The sequence below is a fragment of the Lynx rufus genome, unplaced genomic scaffold, assembly GCF_022079265.1.
Source record: "Lynx rufus isolate CCGP_SWC_20201006 ecotype Redwood Valley unplaced genomic scaffold, mLynRuf1.p SCAF_16, whole genome shotgun sequence".
In the NCBI taxonomy this organism is placed as follows: domain Eukaryota; kingdom Metazoa; phylum Chordata; class Mammalia; order Carnivora; family Felidae; genus Lynx; species Lynx rufus.
The window spans coordinates 7,329,005-7,351,833 of NW_025814830.1; the positions used below are offsets into that span (position 1 = coordinate 7,329,005).

The 22,829-nt window shown below is 59.1% G+C and overlaps 2 protein-coding genes across 3 annotated transcripts; one reads left to right on the forward strand and one right to left on the reverse strand.

The window, feature by feature from the left end:
- Positions 1-1,173: 1,173 nt before the first annotated feature.
- Positions 1,174-18,749, forward strand: ERCC2 (ERCC excision repair 2, TFIIH core complex helicase subunit). 2 transcript variants are annotated; one of them, XM_047077839.1, is made up of 23 exons: positions 1,174-1,205; positions 1,527-1,626; positions 3,190-3,267; positions 3,349-3,411; positions 3,585-3,698; positions 7,041-7,157; positions 7,248-7,364; positions 7,587-7,710; positions 7,794-7,890; positions 8,081-8,214; positions 8,293-8,461; positions 10,173-10,291; positions 12,284-12,353; positions 12,437-12,506; positions 12,600-12,701; positions 14,225-14,288; positions 14,907-15,028; positions 16,140-16,232; positions 16,334-16,406; positions 16,664-16,734; positions 16,847-16,990; positions 17,121-17,264; positions 17,614-18,749. In XM_047077839.1, exons 1-23 carry the CDS (start codon positions 1,201-1,203, stop codon positions 17,704-17,706), a joined length of 2,283 nt encoding a protein of 760 aa, XP_046933795.1. In that variant the 5' UTR covers positions 1,174-1,200; the 3' UTR covers positions 17,707-18,749. The 2 variants fall into 2 exon arrangements, with proteins under 2 accessions (XP_046933795.1, XP_046933796.1); XM_047077840.1 differs by lacking the exons at positions 16,140-16,232; positions 16,334-16,406; positions 16,664-16,734; ... (1 more) ...; positions 17,121-17,264; positions 17,614-18,749 and having other exon boundaries at positions 14,832-14,961.
- Positions 17,953-22,560, reverse strand: KLC3 (kinesin light chain 3). The gene is made up of 12 exons (XM_047077841.1): positions 22,303-22,560; positions 21,582-21,812; positions 21,208-21,277; positions 20,611-20,830; positions 20,181-20,268; positions 20,007-20,108; positions 19,404-19,577; positions 18,788-18,878; positions 18,670-18,710; positions 18,480-18,586; positions 18,227-18,290; positions 17,953-18,039 (listed from the first exon to the last, which is right to left on the reverse strand). Exons 1-12 carry the CDS (start codon positions 22,558-22,560, stop codon positions 17,968-17,970), a joined length of 1,518 nt encoding a protein of 505 aa, XP_046933797.1. The 3' UTR covers positions 17,953-17,967.
- Positions 22,561-22,829: the final 269 nt, after the last annotated feature.

A 22,829-nucleotide genomic window follows, 5' to 3' on the forward strand; every position in this document is an offset into this window, starting at 1 on the left:
TTGGCCTGGCCCTGCCCCCTCCCTCCAGCTACATTCTCTCTACTCTCTCTCTTTGCTTCTCTCCTTCCAGCACGCAAGCTTCCTGTGCTTTCTTCTGGCCACAGAGATTTTGTGTACAATATTCCCTCTGGCTGGAACACCAATACCGTTTCCACTTCTCTCATGTATCCCCTTTAGTACTTTCTCGTACTTCCTGTCTCTATTCAAACCTCATTTCCTCCACAAAGGCTTTTCTGACCACTCCACACCCCGTTGTCAACAGCCCATTTTCTGTATGTAGCCCCTATGGTTTCCAGAATTTTTCCATCACAGCACTTGTCATACTAGTAACCATATATTCCCTTGTAGGTTTAATCTTTGTTCTTTGAGGACAGGAACAGGGGCTGTCTTGGCCACCTTTGTGTTTCCAGACCCTAGCACAGTAGAGGCCCCATTTCTATTTGTTGAATAATCACATAAAAACTGCTAGCATTTACCGAATGCTTAGTATGAGCTAAACCCAGTTTTAACTGCCTTATGTGGGTTTATTTAAGCATCATCTACACTGTAGATAATCTAATTGTTCCTACTTTGCAGGTGAGAAGTTAATTTGACCAAGGTCACACAGCTAATAGACAGTGGAGCCAGGATTTGGACCCGGGCATTCTGATTCCAGAGTCCACACCTTAGCCGACAAGCCACCGTGCCTTTGCATTACTGCCTGATGGCAAACAGTAGGCGGTCACTAAATGGGAGGAGTTATTTCTCCCCAGAAAAATCTAGGGCACAGCAGGGATTTTATAGATGCATGTTTGTCTCGTGCGGCGAAGACATTCCTTAATCGTGGGGTCTGTAGGGGTCCCCAATTTTCCTGTCATTTCCTTTCGACTATTTGCTAGATGAACTACGTAGATGCAGAGAGACCAAACAGTAATGAATGGGATCGATTATCTCGGTTCTCTCCCTTCATGTTTTGTTCTTGGCACTCTGCGATCCTCAGCGACGCCTCCGACACCTCCTCTCCCCGGGTCCGCCCCCCCCCCCCCCCCGCATTGCAGTGCGCACGCGCATTATCCCCCGCCCCAGTAGAGTGACGGGCGGCTTCAGCCAATGGCGTCGTGAGAAAGGTGGAGCGGCACCTCGTGGACTCCCCACGGATCCCGGTCTCTGAATATTTATGAGGGAGGCGGGCCAACGCCGCTTTTCGCCGAGGCCGGCGCCATGAAGTGAGAGCGGGGTCGGGGTTCGCTGCTGGCCGGGGTCTAAAAGATGGGGGGGGAACCAGTGGGTGCGCCCGGGGCCCGGGCGGGGCGCGGGGGTGCGGGAGGAGTGGGGTGAAGTTAGTCGCGGGGCCCCACGGGGCGGTAACGAGGACGGTCAGCGAGGAGATGCCGAAGGGACCCGCGGGTCCTGGGGAAGCGGGGGATGCTCGGGGGGACCGGCTCCCGGCAGGTAACTCCTCTCGGCCGGACGACAGGGGAGTGCGGGGGCTGGAGAGGGGCCCAGGGGGCGGGGGACTGACCCTGCCCCCCACCCCCCGCCGCCAGGCTCAACGTGGACGGGCTGCTGGTCTACTTCCCCTACGACTACATCTACCCGGAGCAGTTCTCTTACATGCTGGAGCTCAAACGCACACTGGACGCCAAGGTGGGGGGGCCCGGCTCTCGGCTTCCCACCTGACAAGTGGGACGGCCACGCGTGCCTCTAAGACTGAACTTTCTGGACGTCTAGGTTTTAGGAATCTGAGGTCCTTGGGAGGCCAGCGCTCCCCAAACTCCTGGCATCTAAAATAATAGTTCATAAAAGCAGCACCTAACATTTATCAGAGGCTGCGCTGCTTTAGAGCCGGCTCTCGGGTGGGAAGCTGGACCCACAGCCGTGTGCAGTTGGGTGAATCACTTAATCTCCCTGTTGCACGCTTTTCACGTGTGTGAAACGGGCTTCGTTAAGACTGCCTACCCTCAGAGGTTAGTGTGCAGGTTGTTAGGAGTTAATTCGGTAAGTAAGGCAGCAGTTCTTAACTGGGGATGATTTTGACCCCCCGAGGCAGTGTCCGGAGACATTCCTGGTTGTCCTACTAGTGGAGGGGGGCGGGTGCTACCGGCCTCTAGCAGGTAGAGGCCACGGACTCTGCTAAACGTCCTGTAGTGCGTAGGACAGGCCCCCTCACCCCACAGCCAAGTAGTATCTGACCCCCAGATGTCCAGAGAGCCTAGGTTGAGAGATTCTGATGGAAGACCCTTAGAAGCAGTGCCAAGGGCTCCTGGGTGGCTCAGTTGGTTGAACTTTCCACTTTGGCTCAGGTCGTGATCTCCGGACTCCTGATTTCTAGCCTCGCATCTGCTCGCTGCTGTCAGCGTGGAACCTGCTTTGGATCCTCTGTCCCCCTTTCTCTCTGCCCCTTTCCCCCTTTGTGCGAGCACGCGCGCGCTCGTTCTCTGTCTCTCTCTCAAAAATAAATAAACGTTAAAAAAAAAAAAAGTAGTGTCAGGCACAGAGTAAGTGCTGTAAAAGGGTTTGCTAAATTAAAAGAAAAGGCAGGTCACTACCTGTTACCATGCTAAATGTATAACCCTCAGTTTCTCATTAGTCCTCACAATAATTCTGTAAGGAAGTGCTTAGTAGGCCCATTTTATTTATTTACTTATTTAAAAAAAAATTTTTTTTAACGTTTATTTATTTTTGAGACAGAGAGAGACAGAGCGTGAACGGGGGAGGGTCAGAGAGAGGGAGACACAGAATCGGAAACAGGCTCCAGGCTCTGAGCCGTCAGCCCAGAGCCCGACGCGGGGCTCGAACTCACGGACCGTGAGATCGTGACCTGGCTGAAGTCGGACGCTTAACCGACTGAGCCACCCAGGCGCCCCTATTTACTTATTTTTTAAAAATTTATTTGCTTTTTAAAGTAATCTCTATACCCAGTGTGGGGCTCAGACTCACAACCCCGAGATCAAGAGTCTCATGCTCTTCCGACTGAGCCAGCCAGGCGCCCCTGGCCTGTTTTAGAGATGAGAATACCAAGGTCAGATGGGTGAAGGCACTTGCTATGACCACTCAACAACAAAGAGGTGGCCAAAGTGGGGTTCAAACCCACTGTCCCTGGGGCCTAGACTTTTAACTGCTGTTGTCCCTCTTATTTCAAGATGGTGGCATTCTGGGGGCAGTCCCCAGAGTTTGTGTCCCTGAAGTTCTGTCTGTCTCCACATGCAGGGTCATGGAGTCCTGGAGATGCCCTCAGGCACTGGGAAGACCGTGTCCCTGTTGGCCCTGATCATGGCATACCAGAGGGTAAGTGACCCCTGGGCCCGTGGAGGGGGAGGCAGAGGGAAGGGATCCAGCAGGGGCTGAGCCCGTTGTCATCATCGGCAGGCACATCCACTGGAGGTGACTAAACTCATCTACTGCTCGAGGACTGTGCCTGAGATCGAGAAGGTGAGCCAGGGCCAATCCCCGGCCAAGGCCAAGTTCCGTAGGACTTGTTGGTCCCTCTGGTGGTTGCTCCTGTAGCTGGGGGGGGTGTCCCGTTTGAGAAGCTGGGGGAGGGGCGGGGCCAGGCTGGGCAGGGACTTGTGCTGGAGTCCTCCCTCCCTCCTTCACGGGAACAGGTGATCGAAGAGCTTCGAAAGTTACTCCATTTCTATGAGAAGCAGGAGGGTGAGAAGCTGCCGTTTTTGGGGCTGGCCCTGAGCTCCCGGAAGAACCTGTGCATTCATCCCGAGGTGAGTGCCCTTTTCTCCCCTTTCCCCACGCCTCAGGGTTAGACTGCCATCCAACCAGGAATCCTAGATCCCTCGACCATACCTCTCAGGGTGATAGGCAGGGACCACACGCAGAATTCCCTCCTCACTCGTCAAATTCTGAGTCCTCATTCACGGCCCAAACACACATCCTCCCTAGCCTGAGAGAGGTTAAAAAAGGCACTTCCTGGAATCCAGCAGGCCTGGTTTCCTGGCTCTGAAACTTAGTAGTCCTGTATTCTCAGATAGGTGGTTTCTATAGTCAGACTTCAGTTTCCCTTTCTGTAAAATGGGGGTAATTAGTTACCTGCTTCATATAGCTGTTGATAAGATTGGGCAAGGGGGTAGGGGGGTGGGTGAAATGGGCGAAGGGGGTCAGAATGTACAAACTTCCAGTTATAAAACACATAGGTCACGGGGTTGTAACGTATAGCATGTTGACTACAGTAAATAATACTGTATCATATATTTGAAGGTTGCCGAGAGAGTAGATCTTAAAAATTCTCATCGTAAGAAAAAATTGTGGGGTGCCTGGCTGGGTCGCTCAGTGGAGCATGCGACTCTTGATCTCCGGGGTCGTAAGTTTCAAGCCCCGCATTGGGCATAGAGCTTCCTTTAAAAAAAAAAAAGGAGAAGAATTGTAACTATGTGGTGACAGATATTAGCTGACTTACTGTGGTGGTCATTTTGCAGTATATACAGGCATCGAGTCCTTACATTGTACAGCCTGAAACTAACCTAGTGTTGTATGTCCATTGTATCTCAATAATTAAAAAAAAAAAGATTAAGGGGTGCCTGGGTGGTTCAGTCGGTTAAACTCAGGTTATGATCTCACAGTTCGTGGGTTTGAGCCCCGCGTCGGGCTCTGTGCTGACAGCTCAGAGCCTGGAGCCTGTGTCAGATTCTGTGTCTTCCCTCTCTGCCCCTCCCCTGCTGGCACTGTGTCTCTGAAAAATGAATAAATGTTATACATAAACGAGTAACTGACCGAGCGAGGTAATGTACGTATAGCCCTTAGCATGTGCAAAAATCTAAAACATGACAAGTGACCGTGCTATTTATATAATAATCTGTGACACGTAGAATATTACTTATTGTTAAGTTACATTACAAAACCATCGAGGCTCACGGCCAAGCAGTGTTCTAAGCACTTTACGTGTGGTAAACGCGTGGAATATATATCATGACACTATTATTTTTTTTTTAAATTTTTTTTAACGTTTATTTATTTTTGAGACAGAGACAGAGCATGAATGGGGGAGGGTCAGAGAGAGAGGGAGACACAGAATCTGAAGCAGGCTCCAGGCTCTGAGCTGTCAGCACAGAGCCCGACACGGGGCTCGAACTCACGAACTGTGAGATCATGACCTGAGCCGAAGTCGGACGCTTAGCCGACTGAGCCACCCAGGCGCCCCTCATGACATTATTTGTGAGAACACGAGACATGATAGATGAGGTGGGTGATCATTAGAAGTAGCTCCAGCCTTGGGGCGCCTGGGTGGCTCAGTCAGCTAAGCGTCTGACTTCAGCTCAGGTCATGATCTCGCAGTTCGTGGATTCAAGCCCCGCGTCGGGGCTCGGTGCTGACAGCTCAGAGCCTGGAGCCTGCTTTGGATTCTGTGTCTCCCTCTCTCTGACCCTCCCCCATTCATGCTCTATCTCTCTCTGTCTCAAAAATAAATAAAACCGTTAAAAAATTTTTTTTAATAAAAAAAAAAAAGTAGCTCCAGCCTTGACAACTGATGAAATGGGAAGGGTGGGGGGAGGGTCAGCAGCCTCAGACGCTTCCCTTTGGTGAAGGAACAGGTTTTGTTGTGGGAAAACACAGCCCGGGGGGCTGTGCTGGTGCCACCCACAGAGGCTCAGAGGCTAGGCAAGGCCAGTTCTCAAGACCATCAGACCTCCTCTGATTCTTAGATTTGCCAAGGTTCTGGGTATTTTAGTATTTGTAAAGATAAAGCCGTTATCCTTAACCCACGCGCTAAAGATTCTTCAAAGCTTGATTTTTTTAAAAAATTGAGGTGTCATTGACATACAATGTTAGTTTCAGGTGGGCAGCGTAAAGATTTGGTACTTGTATAGTGTGCAAAATGATCGCCATGGTTAAGTCTAGTTATATGTATCACTTTATAGAATTCCAAAAAATTTTTTTTTGTCTCGTAACGAGAACTTTTCAGATCTCCCTTAGAACTTGCAATAATGCAGTACGGTATTATGAACTATAGTCTCCGTGCTGTATGTTACATCCCTAGAACTCAATTATTTCAAAACTGGAAGTTTGCTGTTTTTCATCCCCTTCACCCGTTTCTCACTCCCCTTCCCTGGCAACCACCAATCTGTTCTTTTTTTTTTTTTATATAAAGATTTTTTTTTTTTAATGTTTATTTATTTCTGAGACAGAGACAGAGCATGAGCAGGGGAGGGGCAGAGAGAGAGGGAGACACAGAATCCGAAGCAGGCTCCAGGCTCTGAGCTGTCAGCACAGAGCCCTACGCAGGGCTTGAACTCACAAACTGTGAGATCATGACCCGAGCCCAAGTCGGTCGCTCAACCGACTGAGCCACCCAGGCGCCCCTAAAGATTTTTTTTTTAAGTTTATTTATTTTGAGAGAGAGCGCATGCAAGTGTGTGAATGGGGGAGGGGCAGAGAGAGAGAGAGGGAGAGAGAATCCCAAGCAGGCTCTGAGCTCTGCCAGCACAGAGCCCAACGTGGGGCTCCCATCTCACGAATCGTGAGATCATGACCTGAGCCAAGATCAAGAGCCGGACACTTGCCCAACTGAGCCATCCAGATGCCCCTAAAGATTTCATTTTACCACTGTTACTGTTTTTAAGTTTATTGGTGAGAGAGAGAGAGAGAGTGCACACGAATGTACAAGTGGGGGAGGGGCAGAGAGAGAGGGAAAGAGAATCCCAGGCAGACTCCACACTGACAGAGCAGAGCTCAGTGTGGGGCTCGAGCTCATGAACTGTGAGATCATGACCTTAGCTGAAGTCGGGATGCTTAACCGACTGAGCCACCCCGGTGCCCCAAGATTTTATGTTTTAAGTAATTTCTATACCCAGCATTGGGCTCGAACTCACAATCCCAAGATCAGTGTAGGAGTCTAGCAGTTGCTCTCCTCTGATACCTCCTCGGTCAAGTTCGCAAGCGTCTTAACTGTTTAATAACGAAACAAGTTGAGGTTCAAGTTTCCCCACAATTCCCGATTCTCACCCCAGACGGCCAGGACAGCCCCCCATCCCACCTAGCTGGTAGGTGTAGAGCCCCAGGGTCGAGGAATGCTTGAGCTTCTCGGTGCTAAGATGCCCCCCGGCCGCCAGGTGATGCCCCTGCGCTTTGGGAAAGACGTCGACGGGAAATGCCACAGCCTCACGGCCTCCTACGTGCGCGCACAGTACCAGCAGGACCCCAGCCTGCCCCACTGCCGCTTCTACGAGGTGCCCGCCGAATGGGCTGAGGGAGGGAGGGCAGGAGGGTAAGCCGGCTGAGACAGCCGACCTCCCTGACCCCCGCTCCCCCCCCCCCAGGAGTTTGACGTCCATGGGCGCCAGGTGCCCCTCCCTGCTGGCATCTACAACCTGGATGACCTGAAGGCCCTGGGGCGGCGCCAGGGCTGGTGCCCCTACTTCCTTGCCCGCTATTCGGTGAGAAGGCTGGGGGGCTGGGCAGAGGGGCGGGGGTGTGCGTTACGGCCTGCCTGCCTGTTTGTCGGTCTGTCTATCCATCAGCTCGTGTTTGTACCTTGCCCAGGTCTGGCCTGGCAAGACCTGGCCTTGCGTCTACGAGCCCGTGAGGGAGGCGGGTGCCGGGTGGGGGAGGGGCGGGGGGGGCAGGGCCGGGGTAACCATGCCCTCCTTGGCCCCTAGATCTTGCATGCCAACGTGGTGGTTTACAGCTACCACTACCTCTTGGACCCCAAGATCGCGGAGCTGGTCTCCAAGGAGCTGGCCCGGAAAGCTGTCGTGGTCTTCGATGAGGCCCACAACATCGGTGAGGCGGGAGGCAGAGGAGAGGAGAGACTCAGCCCCTCCGGCTGCCCGCCTGAGCCCGGCTCTCCCCCGTCTCCTCTCTAGACAACGTCTGCATCGACTCCATGAGCGTCAACATCACCCGCCGGACCCTCGACCGGTGCCAGGGCAACCTGGAGACCTTGCAGAAGACGGTGCTCAGGTGGGGGCCTCGGGCGGCTGCTGGACCTGAACGCCCACCCTGCGCCCTGCTGTCTGGTTCCCAGCTTCTCCCGGGCCCCCGCTTTCTGCCCGACCTACTCCCGGGGACACCGGGCCTATCCCAGTGCCCCACCCCACCCCCCAGACGTCCCCCACTCTTCCCACACCCGATCCCCCCTCCCCCCGCCCAGGATCAAGGAGACCGATGAGCAGCGTCTGCGGGAGGAGTACCGCCGCCTGGTGGAGGGGCTGCGCGAGGCCAGTGCGGCCCGGGAGACCGACGCCCACCTGGCCAACCCCGTGCTTCCCGACGAGGTGCTCCAGGGTGAGCTGCCGCTCCCTGCTGCCACCTGCCCCCGGTCCCGCTCTCCCCGTGGTGGCGGCTGATTGCATCTCCCCGCAGAGGCGGTTCCCGGCTCCATCCGCACGGCCGAGCACTTCCTGGGCTTCCTCCGGCGGCTGCTGGAGTACGTCAAGTGGCGGCTGCGGGTACAGCACGTGGTGCAGGAGAGCCCCCCCGCCTTCCTGAGCGGCCTGGCCCAGCGTGTGTGCATCCAGCGCAAGCCCCTCAGGTGCGGCCCCCCACGGCTGGGGGCGTCCGGTCCCCGTGGGGGTTCGGGGCCTCCCCGAGCCCCGTCCTCTGTGCCCGTCCTCTGTGCCCGGGGTCGCCGCGTGGCCGGTGTCAGGAGTGAGTGACGGGCGCAGAGCGAGCGTGTGCACTGACTCGGCAGACCGGGCAGATCCCCGGGGAGGTCGGAGCTGGCCCCGTGTCCCTGTGTGTGTCGGGCGGGAAACCGGCAGGCAACGCGTGGCTTAACCACAGAGCTTGATGGAGGCGCGACTGACAGAGGCGGGCAGGGCAGGAGGTCCGACGGGTCCTGGACCCTCGTCCGGCTCAGGTATTTCTGCCTGAGGCCACGGTGGCAGGGGAGGGATGGCCCCGGAGGGGGCTCCTGACAAGCTCCAGCAGGGTGGGAGCTGGGGGGAAATGCTGTAGGTCCCCTGGACCCCTGTCACCTCCTACCAGTGCTTCTCTTTGTCCCCAAGAAGCCTGACGGCAGGGACCAGGAACACCCCCCCCCCCCACCCCCCAGCCAGGCAGTCTGGCGGGGATGATCCCTGGCACGGAACAAGCGGAGGATGGACCTGGGAGAGGGGTGGGGCCTCCTGTACTTTCCTTGGGCTGTTTTGCATAAGTCATTGGTCTTCTCTGAACCTCAGTTTCCTCTTTTGTTCCAATGGGTAGGAGGGCCGTCACGTTCACTCCCGGGTTTCTGTGGTGGTGAAACGAGAAAGCACTGACAGAAGTAACTTACTTGCCCTGTCTTGAGCACTAGTGATGAGCTAAGCACTTCACGCTCTGCATCTTGTGGGAGCTCAGGAGGGCGCTCCTGTGCCGCAGAGGAGGACGGTGTGGCCTAGAGAGGGGAAGCCACTGCCCAGGGTCACCCGGCACTTTGTGGGCCAGTTGTGCGAAGCCCGGTCCTTAGGGCTCCAAAGCCGCTCACTGCCCTGCCTCTAAGGGGCTGGGGCGGCCCTTGGGGTGGCTCTGTCTGTCCCCAGACCAGGATGACCAGGGTGAGCATGGCTGGGATGGGAGAGCTCAAAGGGGGCGCCTGATCCAGCCGGGGTGGGGACGTACAGATGACAGACTTGAAGCGGTGGCATTCGGAGGCAGGTTCTAAAGCTCTGAGCATCCACCGGGCTCTGAAACCAGGCGTTCCCGCTCCATGACCTGCCCTTGAGGGGCGACAGCCTCAAGCCTGACCATCGGTCAGGTGACTGGGTGGCCTTGTGTGTGAGGGCTGGCGACACGGCATATGTGAGATTGTCCTCTGAGTACGCGGGGCTCCGATGCTTGGATGTGCCACCACGGTGGCCAGGTGTGACCGACACAGTGTGACAGGTCGTGGGTGTGAGCTGCACGCAGCCGTGCGGGATTCGGGCTGTGACTGGGATTCTGGGTGTGCTCGTGGGTCTCCTCTTTTGACCAAGAGCCTGCACGGGGTGGTGTGGCCGTGTGTGACATATGACCGCGGGACTCTGGACGTATGACGTGTGACTTCTCCACGTGCGCTGTCCTACAGCTGTGGCTCTGCGTGATGGGCATTTGTACGGTGTGGGGACACGGGGGTGACTGAAACAGCCCTGGTCTCTGCCCTCACGGAGCACCCGCTTACCCGGGAAGACCGATGTGTGACCGAGTGCTGGCGAGGGTGGAGGAGGTCGCTGGTCCTGTTGGCTCTCTGCCGCCACCCTGACCCCGTCCGGCCTTTGCACCAGATTCTGTGCCGAACGCCTCCGCTCCCTGCTGCACACCCTGGAGATCGCCGACCTCGCCGACTTCTCTCCCCTCACCCTCCTCGCTAACTTCGCCACCCTCGTCAGCACCTATGCCAAAGGTAAGCTCGTCTTCTCCTACCTCTGCCAGGCCCGGGAAGTAGGGAGCCATGGCAGGTTCTGAGCAAGGGAGGGGTAGGGGCCTGGGGAAGGATGGGAGGACGGGAGGGGCTGGAGAGAGATGTGGGACCTGGTGTCTGGGGTTGGGGGGGGGGGCAGAGAGGCGGGGGTTGGGGAGCAAGGAGCTGAGTGCATGGCTCAGGTTTCCAGCTTGCCAGGGAGAGGGGATGTTCCCGTTCCCGAGGCTTTACTGGTCAGCACGTGTTAAGCTGGCCAAGGGCTCAGTCTGATCCCCAGGGATTACTGCTCTGTCCCGGAAACCAGGTCAGACTTCCTGACACCCTGCAGCAGGATGGAGAGTCTGTCCCCCCACCCTGGCACACATCAGTAGCAAGTCCCACTACAAGCTTCTTTCTGTATCCCTCTCTCCTGCCCCAGCCCACTTTCTTCCGGGGCTGGCTTTCTCGTCTCTTCCCATCCACTAGTGCCTCCCGTTCTTTGACCTGGAACGTCTTGCCCGATACTCCTCAGCCCCCAGCTACCTCCTACTCATCCTTCAGTTTAGCTGGTTAAAGATGGCCCCTGTTCGAGGAAGCCCTTCCTGACCCCAGGCTGCGTCAGGCTCCCCTCCTCTTGGCTCCCCCGTCCCAACCCTGTCTGGTCACCTGGTCACTCACTGGGGAGAGGACTGTGTCCCCATCATTAGACTGCGAGCCCTGAGAGGGCAGGGCCAGAGCTGTCTTGGTTCCCACTGTGTCCCCAGTACAGAGCTGGGCGTAGAGAACTTTTTTTTTAAACTGGGTGAAATTGAGTATGTGAGTTCATTCATTCACCTATTTTTTTTTTTTTTTTTTTATGCTTGTCTTAGTGTGTGTGCATGCACACACAGGAGAGAAGCAGGGAAAGAGGGAGCGAGAATCCCAAGCAGGCTCCGCACTGCTGGTGCAAAGCCCTACACGGGGCACAAACCCCCAAACTGTGAGATCATGACCTGAACCGAAACCAAGGGTCAGTGGCTCAACTAACTGAGACACCCAGACGACCCCATTCACCTGTTTTTTGTTTTTTTTTCCAACAAACAGGCCAGGCCCCGCACTGGGGAAGTGACAGGAATCAAGAGGGACCTCATTTCTGATCTCCTGGAACTTATATTGTAGAAAGGAAGACAGGTAGCAAAGACTCAGATAAGAAAGATAATTCTAAAAAGGGATCGTTTTCATGCGAAACAAAAACATTGCCGTGTTGGAGCATGCCTGCGGTGGCTGGGGTGGCCAGGGGAGGCCTGAGGCGTGGACATTTAAGCTGAGTCCCAAATGACCAAATGGAACCAGCTGCCTTGGGAATCTTTTCGGACTGTGGGTCCAGCAAGTGCAAAGGCCCCGGGGTGGAGTGAGCCCGGTGGTTTTTGAAAGTTAGGCAGGAGGCCTGTGAGTGAGGAAATGGAGTCAGCGTGGCAGGGTCCTAGATGATTTTGCACCTTGAGAGGGGTGTGGGGAGCTATACCGGGCTTCTGAGCAGGGCAGGGATATGACCTGACTTAGGATTTCACAGGGTCTCTCTGGCTGCTGGGAAGGGAGCGGGGGTGGGAGCTGGAAGCCCAGTGAGGTGGTGACTGCAGTGGTCCAGGCCAGAGGTGATGGTCTTGGGAAGGGGGTTGGAGGAGTGGTCAGGTTGCAGATGGGCTTTGGAGGCAGAGCTGACCAGCTTGATGGGTTGGATAGATCTAGGGGAAAGGCTCCAGGCTTTGGCTGGAGTGGCAGGGTGGGTTCTCGTGGCTCTGGGAGAGTCAGGAGTCAACCTTTGGTGCTCTCTGTTCGTGATGCTGAGTGGCTGTCGGCTCTGGGAGAAGCGGACAGGTTGGGGCGTATGTTGGACTCTGGATGCCTGGGTCTGAAGCTGGGGCAAAGGGTTGGTGGTCCAGGGCACTAATGGAGGAGGGTGTGGCCGGGTGGGCGTGGCTCCGACTGGTGACCTGGAATCTCCCTGGCTCGTAGGTTTCACCATCATCATCGAGCCCTTTGATGACAGGACCCCCACCATTGCCAACCCCATCCTGCACTTCAGGTGAGACCCCACCCCAGCGGGGGGTGTGAACGGACCACAGGGGCCCCAGCGTGGCCCTCGACACCCTCTTCTGCTCCCTGCAGCTGCATGGACGCTTCCCTGGCCATCAAACCCGTGTTCGAGCGCTTCCAGTCCGTCATCATCACATCTGGGGTGAGGACCCTTTTCTGCCCCCAGTCCCCCGCCCCCCACTGTGGGGTTCCTGGCCCAGTCCTGCTGAGGTCCCGCCTGCTGTCTCTGTTACAGACGCTGTCCCCACTGGACATCTACCCCAAGATTCTGGACTTCCATCCTGTCACCATGGCAACCTTCACCATGACGCTGGCCCGGGTGTGCCTCTGCCCGATGGTGCGTGGGAGAGGGTGGGTGCTGGGGCAGGGGAGATGGGAACGGGGGCCGCCTTTCCTCCCTCTGCGCTGTTGCTCAGGCGGGAGAGTTTTACAGCTGAGGGCACAGACTCTGCATTCAGAGACAGACCTGGGGTTGATGTCACTTCTCCCGGTAGGGAGGACTTTCCAAGCCTCAGTTTCTAATCTGTAAAATGGGAATGCATCCTCTCTGATGTCCCAGGCAGCTTGAGGGGATAGTGAGATAAGGGGCATAAAACGCTTCTGCAGCCCAGGGCCTGCCAGTAGGCACTCAGTCAACATCTCGGTTAACGTGGCTTTGCCTGGTTCGTCGTCGGGCCGTAACGTTGGCGAGTGACCTTTCTGCTTTGCCTCAGTTTCCTTTATAAACAGGTATCAAAACATGGGCCCTCCGTCCTTTATCTGAATCCCTTGGGCCAGACATATTTTATTTTTTTAAAGCTTATTTTGTGAGAGAGAGCGCGCGAGCGGGGGGGGGAGCAGAGAGGGGGAGAGAGAGAATCTCAAGCAGGCTCTGCACTGCCAGCACAGAGCCCAGCGTGGGGCTTGAACTCCCGAACCGTGAGATCATGACCTGAGCTGAGATCAAGAGTCAGACGCTTAACCAACTGAGCCACCCAGGTGCCCTGGCCAGGTGTATGTTGGAATTGAGGCTTTTCCTGGGGCACCTGGGTGGCTCAGTTGGTTGTCTGACTTCGGCTCAGGTCATGATCTCACTGCTTGTGAGTTCGAGCCCCGCATTGGGCTCTGTGTTGACAGCTCAGAGCCTGGAGCCTGCTTCCGATTCTGTGTCTCCGGCTTTCTACCCCTCCCCCGCTACCGCGCGCTCGCTCACTCTCAAAAATAAACATTAAAAAAAAAATTTAGAATTGAGACTTTTCCAGACTTTGAAAACAAAGCACGTGCCGTGTGGTATGTCAACATGGCCAGCGCGGTCTGGGCAGCTCCCTCCAGTGCCAGCCGTGTTTTAGGAGGAAGAGGTTTTAAGACGTCAAAGGGAGGCAAGCCGGGACTCTGAACAGACTCCGGTCGGAGCAGATTCTGCTGTCGTATGTGTTTGTGCCAAATTCAAATAGCTGGAGTTTGTGGAGTTTTTTGGCTCTTGGAATTGCCCTTGGGGGTCGTGGACGGGTGGTGACCGCGTACTGCGTTGCGGTTTTGTGGAGGTGCCCCGGGAGGGACGCGCCAGGGGCTGGTGGCTGTCGAGGTCGGGGTGACACGTTCTCCTGGAGCCGCCTGACCTCGAGGCTGGGGCCGGTAGAACATACTTGCTGGTTAGCGACATGGACAGACAGGTTCAGTCCTGCCTCTGCCGTTTATTTGCTGTGTGACCTTGGGCAGGCAACTCACCTTCTCAGAGCCTTAGGTCATTCATCTGTGTCGGGCAGATAACAGTGTAGCTGAGGGTTCGTCCAGTGACGCTGTGTCTATAAAACGCCGGCAGCTAACGCATTAGAGTGGTGACTGCCGGTTGCTTACCGTGATGGCTCTCGCTCTCTCCAGATCATCGGTCGGGGCAATGACCAGGTGGCCATCAGCTCCAAATTTGAGACCCGGGAAGATATCGGTATGTTGCTCGTGGGGCTGGGTGCATGGATTGCGAGAGGGGAGGTGTATCACTGGGCTGAGTCATGCCGCAGTAACAAATAGCCCCGAATCAGAGTGGCTTAACACGGAGGGTGCTTCTTGCTCGTGGTGTGTGCCATTGTGGGTTGGGCGGGGGGGGGGGGCTCCCCAGGTGTCCCCTCCCTCTGGGCACCTTCACTGTTGGACACATCATGGCGGTGGGGAGATGTGACGGGAGGGATCCTGGTGATCGTGCTGTGCCTCCTAAAGGCGTTCGGCCCCCAGAAGTGACTCCCGGCCACTCATTTCATTGGTCAAGACGAGTCACGTGGCCACACCTAACCTGAGGGGTCCGCCCACGGGGCTGGAAAGAGAAGTGGAGTGTGTGTGAACAGCCCTGCGGCTGGCCTCAGTGGGGTTTCTGGGGACCCCGAGTTGAAGATAGGGCACTAGAGGGGCGCCTGAGTAGCTCAGTCTCAGCTCAGGTCTTGAGCTCAGGGTCGTGAGTTCAAGTGGAGCCTACTTTAAAAAAAAAACCAAAAAGCCAAAACCAGGGCATTAGAAGCGCTCTGACAGGGAGTGGGGAGGAGGACCGAGGCCGCCCTCCGACCCCTCCCAGCGGTGATCCGGAACTACGGGAACCTCCTGCTGGAGATGTCCGCCGTGGTCCCCGACGGCATCGTGGCCTTCTTCACCAGCTACCAGTACATGGAGAGCACCGTGGCCTCCTGGTACGAGCAGGTACGCCCAGCCGCCCCTCCCCGGAAGTCCCCTCTCCCCTCAGCGTGTTGGTTTCCTTTGTCTTGCGTTCTGAGTGGCGACGGGCACCACAGGTGACGGGACAGCGTGTGGAACACAGCGAACAGTTCAAAGAATACACAGTGTGTACCCTTGCACGTGCCTCTCCCCCCTCCCCCCCCAGGTTAAAAACTTGAGCCCCTGCTAGGCAGTGTGTGGGTGAGGTCATGGGCCTTCTGGAAAAGGGGCTCAGCACAGCTGGGCACTGGGTGGCTGCTGTGACCTCTCTCCTGGTGCACCATGGCTCAGCTCTCGGGGGGGAAAGCGGGCACTTCCTGAGGGCGAGATGAGAGAACGTGGCTGATCCAAGCACCCAGGAACAGAGCGGGGGGGTGGGGGGGGCCTCTTCCTCTCGGCCAAGACCTTCGTCTTGTCCTCACGTGGGCGCTTCCCACACGGTGGGGAAGGTGGCTTCCGGCCACCTGAATCCACATCCTGAGTGGTGTCCTCCTTAAGAAGACTTTGCCTGGCCCAGGGTCACGAAGGTGGTCTCGTGTGTGTCTTCTAGAAGCCTTGTAGTTCTGGCTTTCACATCTGGGTCTGTGAGGTACCTCAGATTCGTCCTTGTGTAGGGGGTAAGGTCAGGGCCCAGGTTCTTTTTTCTCCGTGTGGAGAACTGGAAAGCACTCTCCCCACTGGAGACGCACACAGGTACGGATGACCTGTGTGGGGTGCGTTTCTGGACCCTCTGGTCTGTCCCTGTGTCCGTCCTTGATCTCACCCAGTTAAACGCAGTGTCACAGGAAATCCCTGGGCAGCCTCTGTTTGGCTCTGCCTGACCTACATCAGCCTCTCTACTAACCACCAGCCGGGGGCCGGAGTGTCCCAGTGGGCCACCTCGGACCATATGGCTGCCCCACTTGTCCGAAGGATGGCGTGCGGGGGTTGCCCCCCCACCCGCCGCGGATCACAGAGCTTCCCACAAGGAAGGCTGAAGGAAGGCGCAAGGCTGGCGCACAGGAGCTGGGGCAGAGCTGGGTTTAGCCAGGGTGCCTGTGCCCTTAGTCCACTTCCGGCCCACCCGCAGCCCGACCTGCCTGGTGTCCTTCCCTAGGGCATTCTCGAAAACATCCAGAGGAACAAGCTGCTCTTCATCGAGACACAAGATGGGGCCGAGACCAGTGTCGCCCTGGAGAAGTACCAGGAGGTGGGTAGGGGCGTGGGGGATGCCGGGAGACTGCGTGCAGAGGGCCTGAAGGAGGCGGCTCTGAGGGCACGCAGCTCCTGTCTCGGCCTCCCCCTCCCCAGGCCTGCGAGAACGGCCGCGGAGCCATCCTGCTGTCAGTGGCCCGAGGCAAAGTGTCCGAGGGAATTGACTTTGGTGAGTGGACTAGCTCCGCCCCCCCCCCCCCCCCCCCCGTGTCTGCGTGGAGCTCTGGCTGTTTCTGGTCCCCCAGGCGACGGCACCTCCCCCCTCGCCTGGGCACACACCGGGATCCCCCCTTCCCGAGTCCCGAGTACCCGGTGGGGCCCTCGGAGCGTAGCCGCGCTCTTCCCATTGAGACAGCACAACCTCCTGGCCCACGCGAGGTCAGGCCACCCCGGTAACCCCGTGCCCCTCCTGTGCTCGCCCCCCAGTGCACCACTACGGGAGGGCCGTCATCATGTTTGGTGTTCCCTACGTCTACACCCAGAGCCGCATTCTCAAGGTGAGCAGCCGCCGGGGGGCGCTAGGATGTTAGGGCCCCTCGGGCCATCCCCTGGAATGGGTGCCGGGTGGAGGGGGCCGGAGGGACCGCTCTGCCACCTTCTCACCGGCAGGCGCGGCTGGAGTACCTGCGGGACCAGTTCCAGATCCGAGAGAACGACTTTCTCACCTTCGATGCCATGCGCCACGCAGCCCAGTGTGTGGGTCGGGCCATCAGGGGCAAGACGGACTATGGCCTCATGGTCTTTGCCGACAAGGTGGGGGTTCAGGGGCCTCTGGCTGCCAGGGTGCTCCCCCCTTTCCCAGAGGGTGAGGGAGGCCTGGGCTCCCCCCCACACCCCCAGGGTCCTGATGTCTATCCTGTCTCCCTTGCCTGCCTGCCGAAAGCGGTTCGCCCGGGCAGACAAGCGCGGGAAGCTTCCCCGCTGGATTCAGGAGCACCTCACTGACGCCAACCTCAACCTGACGGTGGATGAGGGGGTCCAGGTCGCCAAGTACTTCCTGAGGCAGATGGCTCAGCCCTTCCACCGGGTGAGCTGGACGCGGCTAAGCCCCTCGTCCAGGAAGGTCCCTTGACTTTCTCAACCCTAGCCTGCCCCCCACAGAGAGGCCTTTGGAATGGGGGCCCCGTGGGGCGTCTGTAGTGATCGGGCAGGGGTGTGGGAGTCCGGCCGGCTCCCCTCTCCCTCCCTCCCTCCCTCAGGCCTGTTCTGGCCTGCCAGGGATGGTATGTTCCCCATCGGACGGGTGTTTCTAAAGCCCCAGTAGGCCCGATGCAGGCCACTCCCTGTCACTACTGGTGCTCAAGTCTTGGATGCCTGAGTCCCGGGGGGAAGCGCTACACCGCCTGCCCCTGACCTGATCGCTCCGTCCCCTCCAGGAGGACCAGCTGGGCCTGTCCCTGCTCAGCCTGGAGCAGCTGGAATCGGAGGAGACGCTGCGGAGGATAGAGCAGATTGCTCAGCAGCTGTAGCTCAGGGCGGGGACTCCAGAGTCCTACCTGGCCCTGGGTCCCAGCAGCCCGGAAGTCGCCCCGGGTCCTTGCACGAAGCCGCAGGCAGATGGTCCTGGCTTCCGAATCTACAGCCTTTAATCGCAGGAGGAGAGTGGGGCACAGTGAAGCCCGATACCCCGGGGGCCCCCCCAGGGGAGAGGTCATCCGGGAGCTGAAAGGCCAACCTCCACCCCTTCCCCACTCTTCCTGAGAAGCTGGAGCCGTGTGGTCCTGTCAACTTCAGCGGGGGCCCAGGTCCTGGGTGCTGGCGCTGAGGGTCCGAGCAGCCTCGCTCAGGTGCTGGTTGGCGAACTGCGGACAGGTGCGGGGGCAGGACGAGGCCGGGCTCCAGTCGCCGTGAGGGCCGCCCCCCCCAGCGTGCTCACTAGCTGGTCCATCCCTGTCTCTGTCCCCACTCTAGCCTGACCGGACCCAGCCTTGCCTCTGGGTCTCCCAGCGTGGCCCCCTACTCCATCCTTGACCCGAGTGCCCCCCTCACCTGGGTCCCTGCAGCCTTTGGACCATCCACGTTCAGCATATTGAGCGACATGGCTCTCTTCATTCTGTAAGAAGAGGGGGAGTCCCGGAGGGTCCGGCTCCTGCTCTGGGGAAGACTGTCCCAGCACCTGATCGGACTGTTCGTGTCCCAGAGCAGATGGGAACCATAGACGGTTCTCGAGCAGGACAGGGGGTGGGGTGGGTTGCAGAGGCTGCAGCCGTCGGGCTCTGTGCTGACCCAGTGGACCACTCACCCTGCTGCCCCAGCCACCCCCTCGCCTCGGAGACGGGAGACCAACTTCTCGCTTCCACGCCGGAGGGACTCGCGGAACTTGGAGAATGAGCTGCTCCGACGCAGGGGCTGGGGAGGATACCGGGGAAGGGGTCAGTCCCCGCTCCTCAGCCAGGCCCCACCCCTGTGGCGGAAGCGAAACCCATCCTCACCTGCTGTTGTGTGTCCCCAGCCGTGCCTGTGGGGGGGGCTCCTAAGAACAGATGGGGGACAGTGCAGTGGGGACACTGAGAAGTCACCGGGGGGGGGGGGGCACGGGAGGGGGCTCACCCAGAGGGGCAGGCAGGTCTTCCCGGCTGAGGATCTCTTTGTACAGCTCTTCTGCCTGCTGGTACTTGTTCTGTTTCAGGTAGGCCGAGGCCTGCGGGGAGGGGAGGGCCCGGGTGATCTTGGCTCCGATCTACCTCCCTGGGCCCGGTGTTACAGGAGGAGCCAGACGCGTCCGCCCCCAACCTCCCACCTAGTGACCAAGGGCAGGTGACTGGTTCCTGCTCTGCCTTGGGCGAGTGACACCACCTCTTTGTGCCTCAATTTCCTCGTTTGCAAAATGGGACGGTAACAGCACCTCCCTCCTAGGGCCCTTTAAGAAGTGGAGGGTACCGGGAAGGTACTGAAAAAGGGGGGGTGGGGTGGCTAGAGCTCAATAAATAGGACACTGACATCTTGGCCCCAGCGACGCGCGTGGTTTCCTGATGTTTCCATGTCCTTCCTGTGCTGAGCGATCTCGAGCTGAGGCCAGGTCGGAGAGGACCCCTCCTCCAGGGGCTCAGCAGAGGAGGGGGGATCCTGGCCTCCAGCCTGTCCCACCCTTGAGCCAATGGGGTTCCCTCCCGAGGGACCCTGGCAGTCCGCCCCAGGTTGTACCTGTGCCCCGCAATGCCCTCACCAGGTTGTTCTTGGTCTTGGCCACGTTCGGGTCGTGGGGCCCCCCCAGGGCCTCATAAATGCTCAGGGCTCGGGCGTAGTGCTGTTCCACCTCCTCGAACTTGCCCTGGTTCTGGCAGAGCAGGGCCAGGTTGTTGAGCTGCTTGGCCACGTCCGGGTGGTCGGTGCCCAGGACCTAGGGGTCAGTGGGATTGGTGGGCCACGTGATGCCAGCAGCCGTGATGGGGGCCAGGAGTTAAGGTTTATAAGATCAATGGGGAGAGTTGCGGGAGGGTAGAAGTCACACAAATGCCATTTATCAGGTCACAAAGTCATGGGGGGGGGGGCCTGATGGGGTTGGAAGGTCAGGACCGGGTTGGAGGGCACATGAGGGGATTTCTAAGGAGGATCAGAGTCAGGAGTCAAGATCAGGTGGAGCTCACCGAAGGTCAAGGGTAGGGAGTCATGCGATGGGGTAATTCAGGCTCAGACTGGGTGCTCATGATATCAGATGGCAAGGACATCATGGGATCAGGGTTCCAACGCAAGAGCCACTGATTTGAGCGCATCAGGATCGAGTGGGAAGGGGCAGGGGACTGTGCTGGGCAGGGGGTGGTGGCAATACCTTCTCGCGGATCTCCAGGGCACGCTGGCACAGCGGCTCGGCCTCCCGGTAACGCCCGCGCTTCCCATAGAGCACAGCCAGGTTGTTGAGGGTGGCGGCCACCTGTGGAGCGGGGGAGGCAGGTCAGGGGTGGGAGGCACGCCCCGCAGCCCTCACTCCTCGTCCCCTCCTCACCGCGGGGTGCTCGGGGCCCAGCGTCTGCTCCCGGATCTGCAGGGCATCGTGGAGAAGGTCTGTGGCCTCCTTGTACTTGTTCTGGTCCCTGTGGGGTGGCCCAGGGACGGAGTGGGGGGTCAGCTGTGCTGGGTAGTACCTGGCTGAACCAAGCGGGATGGCACCACCCTTCCGCGGTCCCTTCTGGGTCTCCGCACCTCCCAAGTCTAGCACAGGGTCCCTTTACCCCCAGATTGCCTCCAACCCTCCACCCACCCCAACGTCTCTTCCCTGTCTGTTGGGGTCTGTTACCCACGTTCTCGGATTCCTCTTTGCCTGGGTTACAGTGGCTTCCCCAGATCCCTCTCGACGCCCCCACCCACCAGTCCAGGTGCCCCATGCTGGCTCCCCTGCCCCCAGCAACAGGTCCACGGCCGACGGCGGCCCTCACCGGTACACCAGCGCCAGGATGTTGAGCATGGTGGCCACGTCAGGGTGGCAGTGGCCTGAGCTCCGCTCGAGGTCCTCTAAGGCCTGGCGGCACAGTGGCACGGCGACCTCGTAGCGGCCCTGCCCTGCGTACTGGATCACGAGGTTGTGCAGGGTCCGAAGGCGGGCGGGGATCTCATAGCCCCCCTGCTGAGCGGCTGCGGCCCCCACTGCCTCCGGACCTGCAGGTGGGGGGCGTCGAGTCACTGCAAGTCTACCCCTCCCACCCCGCGAAAGGGAACACATGCACCCCCAGAACTATAGCTGCCTCGCAGCCCCACTGGCCGCTGGGCTGACGTCTGAGATCGGGATTGCAGGCGTCTAACTGGTCCAAGGGCTGTGAACATGGGGTCTACCTGGGGTGGGGGGGGAGGCAAGGGTGGAGGGCTGGCTTCACGGCTACCAGCCTCCCCTGCCAGCTGCCACCCGCCCTGGCCCAGCCACTTACTCCCGATACCCGGCCCCGATGCCCACATCCCTGCCCGGAGACCTTGGGGGCTCACGGCCCCTCCTCCTCCGAGGCTGAGTGCCCCACCATCGCGTGCTCCCCCACACCCACCTTTCCTCTCTTCCTCCTCACTGGGGAACAGGGAGGCCAGGCTGTCCCGGCGAGGCGGGGATGCAGGCCGCTGCAGAAGACAGGAAAGTGGGGAGTCAGGAGGGCTGGGAAGTCTGTTTTAGAGACCGGGGTCCTGGATCTCAGGGTTTGAGGGCGGTAGCGTTCAGGAGCCTCGGGAAGTTTCCGGAGGGCTCGGGGAGGATCTGGAGAGGGGTGTGGAAGCTGCGGGGTTCTGTGGAAATTCAAGGGGGTTCTTTGAAGGGTCTACGGCGCTGGGGGCTCCGTGGAGAGTGCAGGTCTGTGGGGTACCTAGGAGGGCCAGTGGGGGGGGGGGCAGCGCATGGTGGCCCTGGCCCCCGCTGGCCCTGCAGCACCTGGTTCTCCGCGGGCGGGTCATACTGCCTCAGCTGCCCTAGGAACTCGAGGTGGCTCTTCTCCTCCTCCAGCTGGGCCACGGCCTCCTCGCTGGCCCTCAGCCGTCGCTGCGTCTCCTCCAGCTCCTCCCGCAGCCACGAGTTCTCCTGGGCCAGCCGCCGGGCCTGCGCTCGCAGCCGCTGCCTCTCTGCCTCCAGGGAGCCCACGTGCGCGGACAGGGCCAGCAGCACCTGTAGGGGGTTGGGGAGCAGGGGCCGGTCCCCACCCTGCCCGACAGCCCCTGGTCCACCGCGGGGCCTCCGATCGCGCCAGCGCACCCCCATTCCACCCAGGATCCCCCGGATTCTACAGAGGCCCTTCCGTGTGACCCCCAAGGATACGCAGAGGCTCCCAGGGGCGTACCCACATCCTGCCCAGGGACCCTTCTGATTCTACCTAGGCACACAAATCATGCGTGGGGACACTTCACATTCTGCCCAGGTAACCCCCAAAGTCTCCCTAGGACAAGTTCTATAGACGGACACGATCTGGTTCAGGGGCCCCTGTCCCACACCAGGACCCGGTAATGCTGCCCAGGGACCCCTAAGCCTAACCCAGCCTAGGCCTTCCCTGCTCCAGGCTTCCCTCCCCCACCCCACGCACCTGCCCCCTTCATCCCTGGGCCTGCTCCCAGCTCCGAGCCTCCCCGGCACCACAGCGGGATCGCCGGTCCCCTCATACCTGGGCCTCACCCAGTCCCAGCTCGATGGCCTCCAGCGCGTGGCTCACCACCTGCTGCTTTTCTTCCAGTAGCTCCAAGCCCGCCACCAGGCCCTGTCCTGCCAGGGCCTCCGCCAGGTGCCTGGCCAGGCCACGGTGCTCCGCCCGCAGGGCCTCCAGCCCCTGGACCACCTGCCGCGTCTGGCGCACCAGCTCCTCGGGGCTCAGGCGCTCCGGGCCCAGGGCCGCGTTTCCGGGGGCCGCCACCTGCACGGACATCGCCGCTCCTGGGGGCGGCAGGGATTGGCGGATCGTCATTGCCGGAGCCAGGCAAGCCAGCCCGTCAGCCGCGGCGTCATTCCAGCCGGCAGGACCCTTCCCGACTCTCTCCCCAGCCAGCCAGCCCTCTGCCTCCGTGCCCTCCCCACGCCAGCCGGCTCCCTGTCCCACACCCATTCCAGCAACTGGAAACGTTCTAGTCCAGCTTTGCCTGTCCTCAGCCCAGGGCCCTGCCCTGAGGGCAACTCCAAACCCCGTGTGCAACTAAC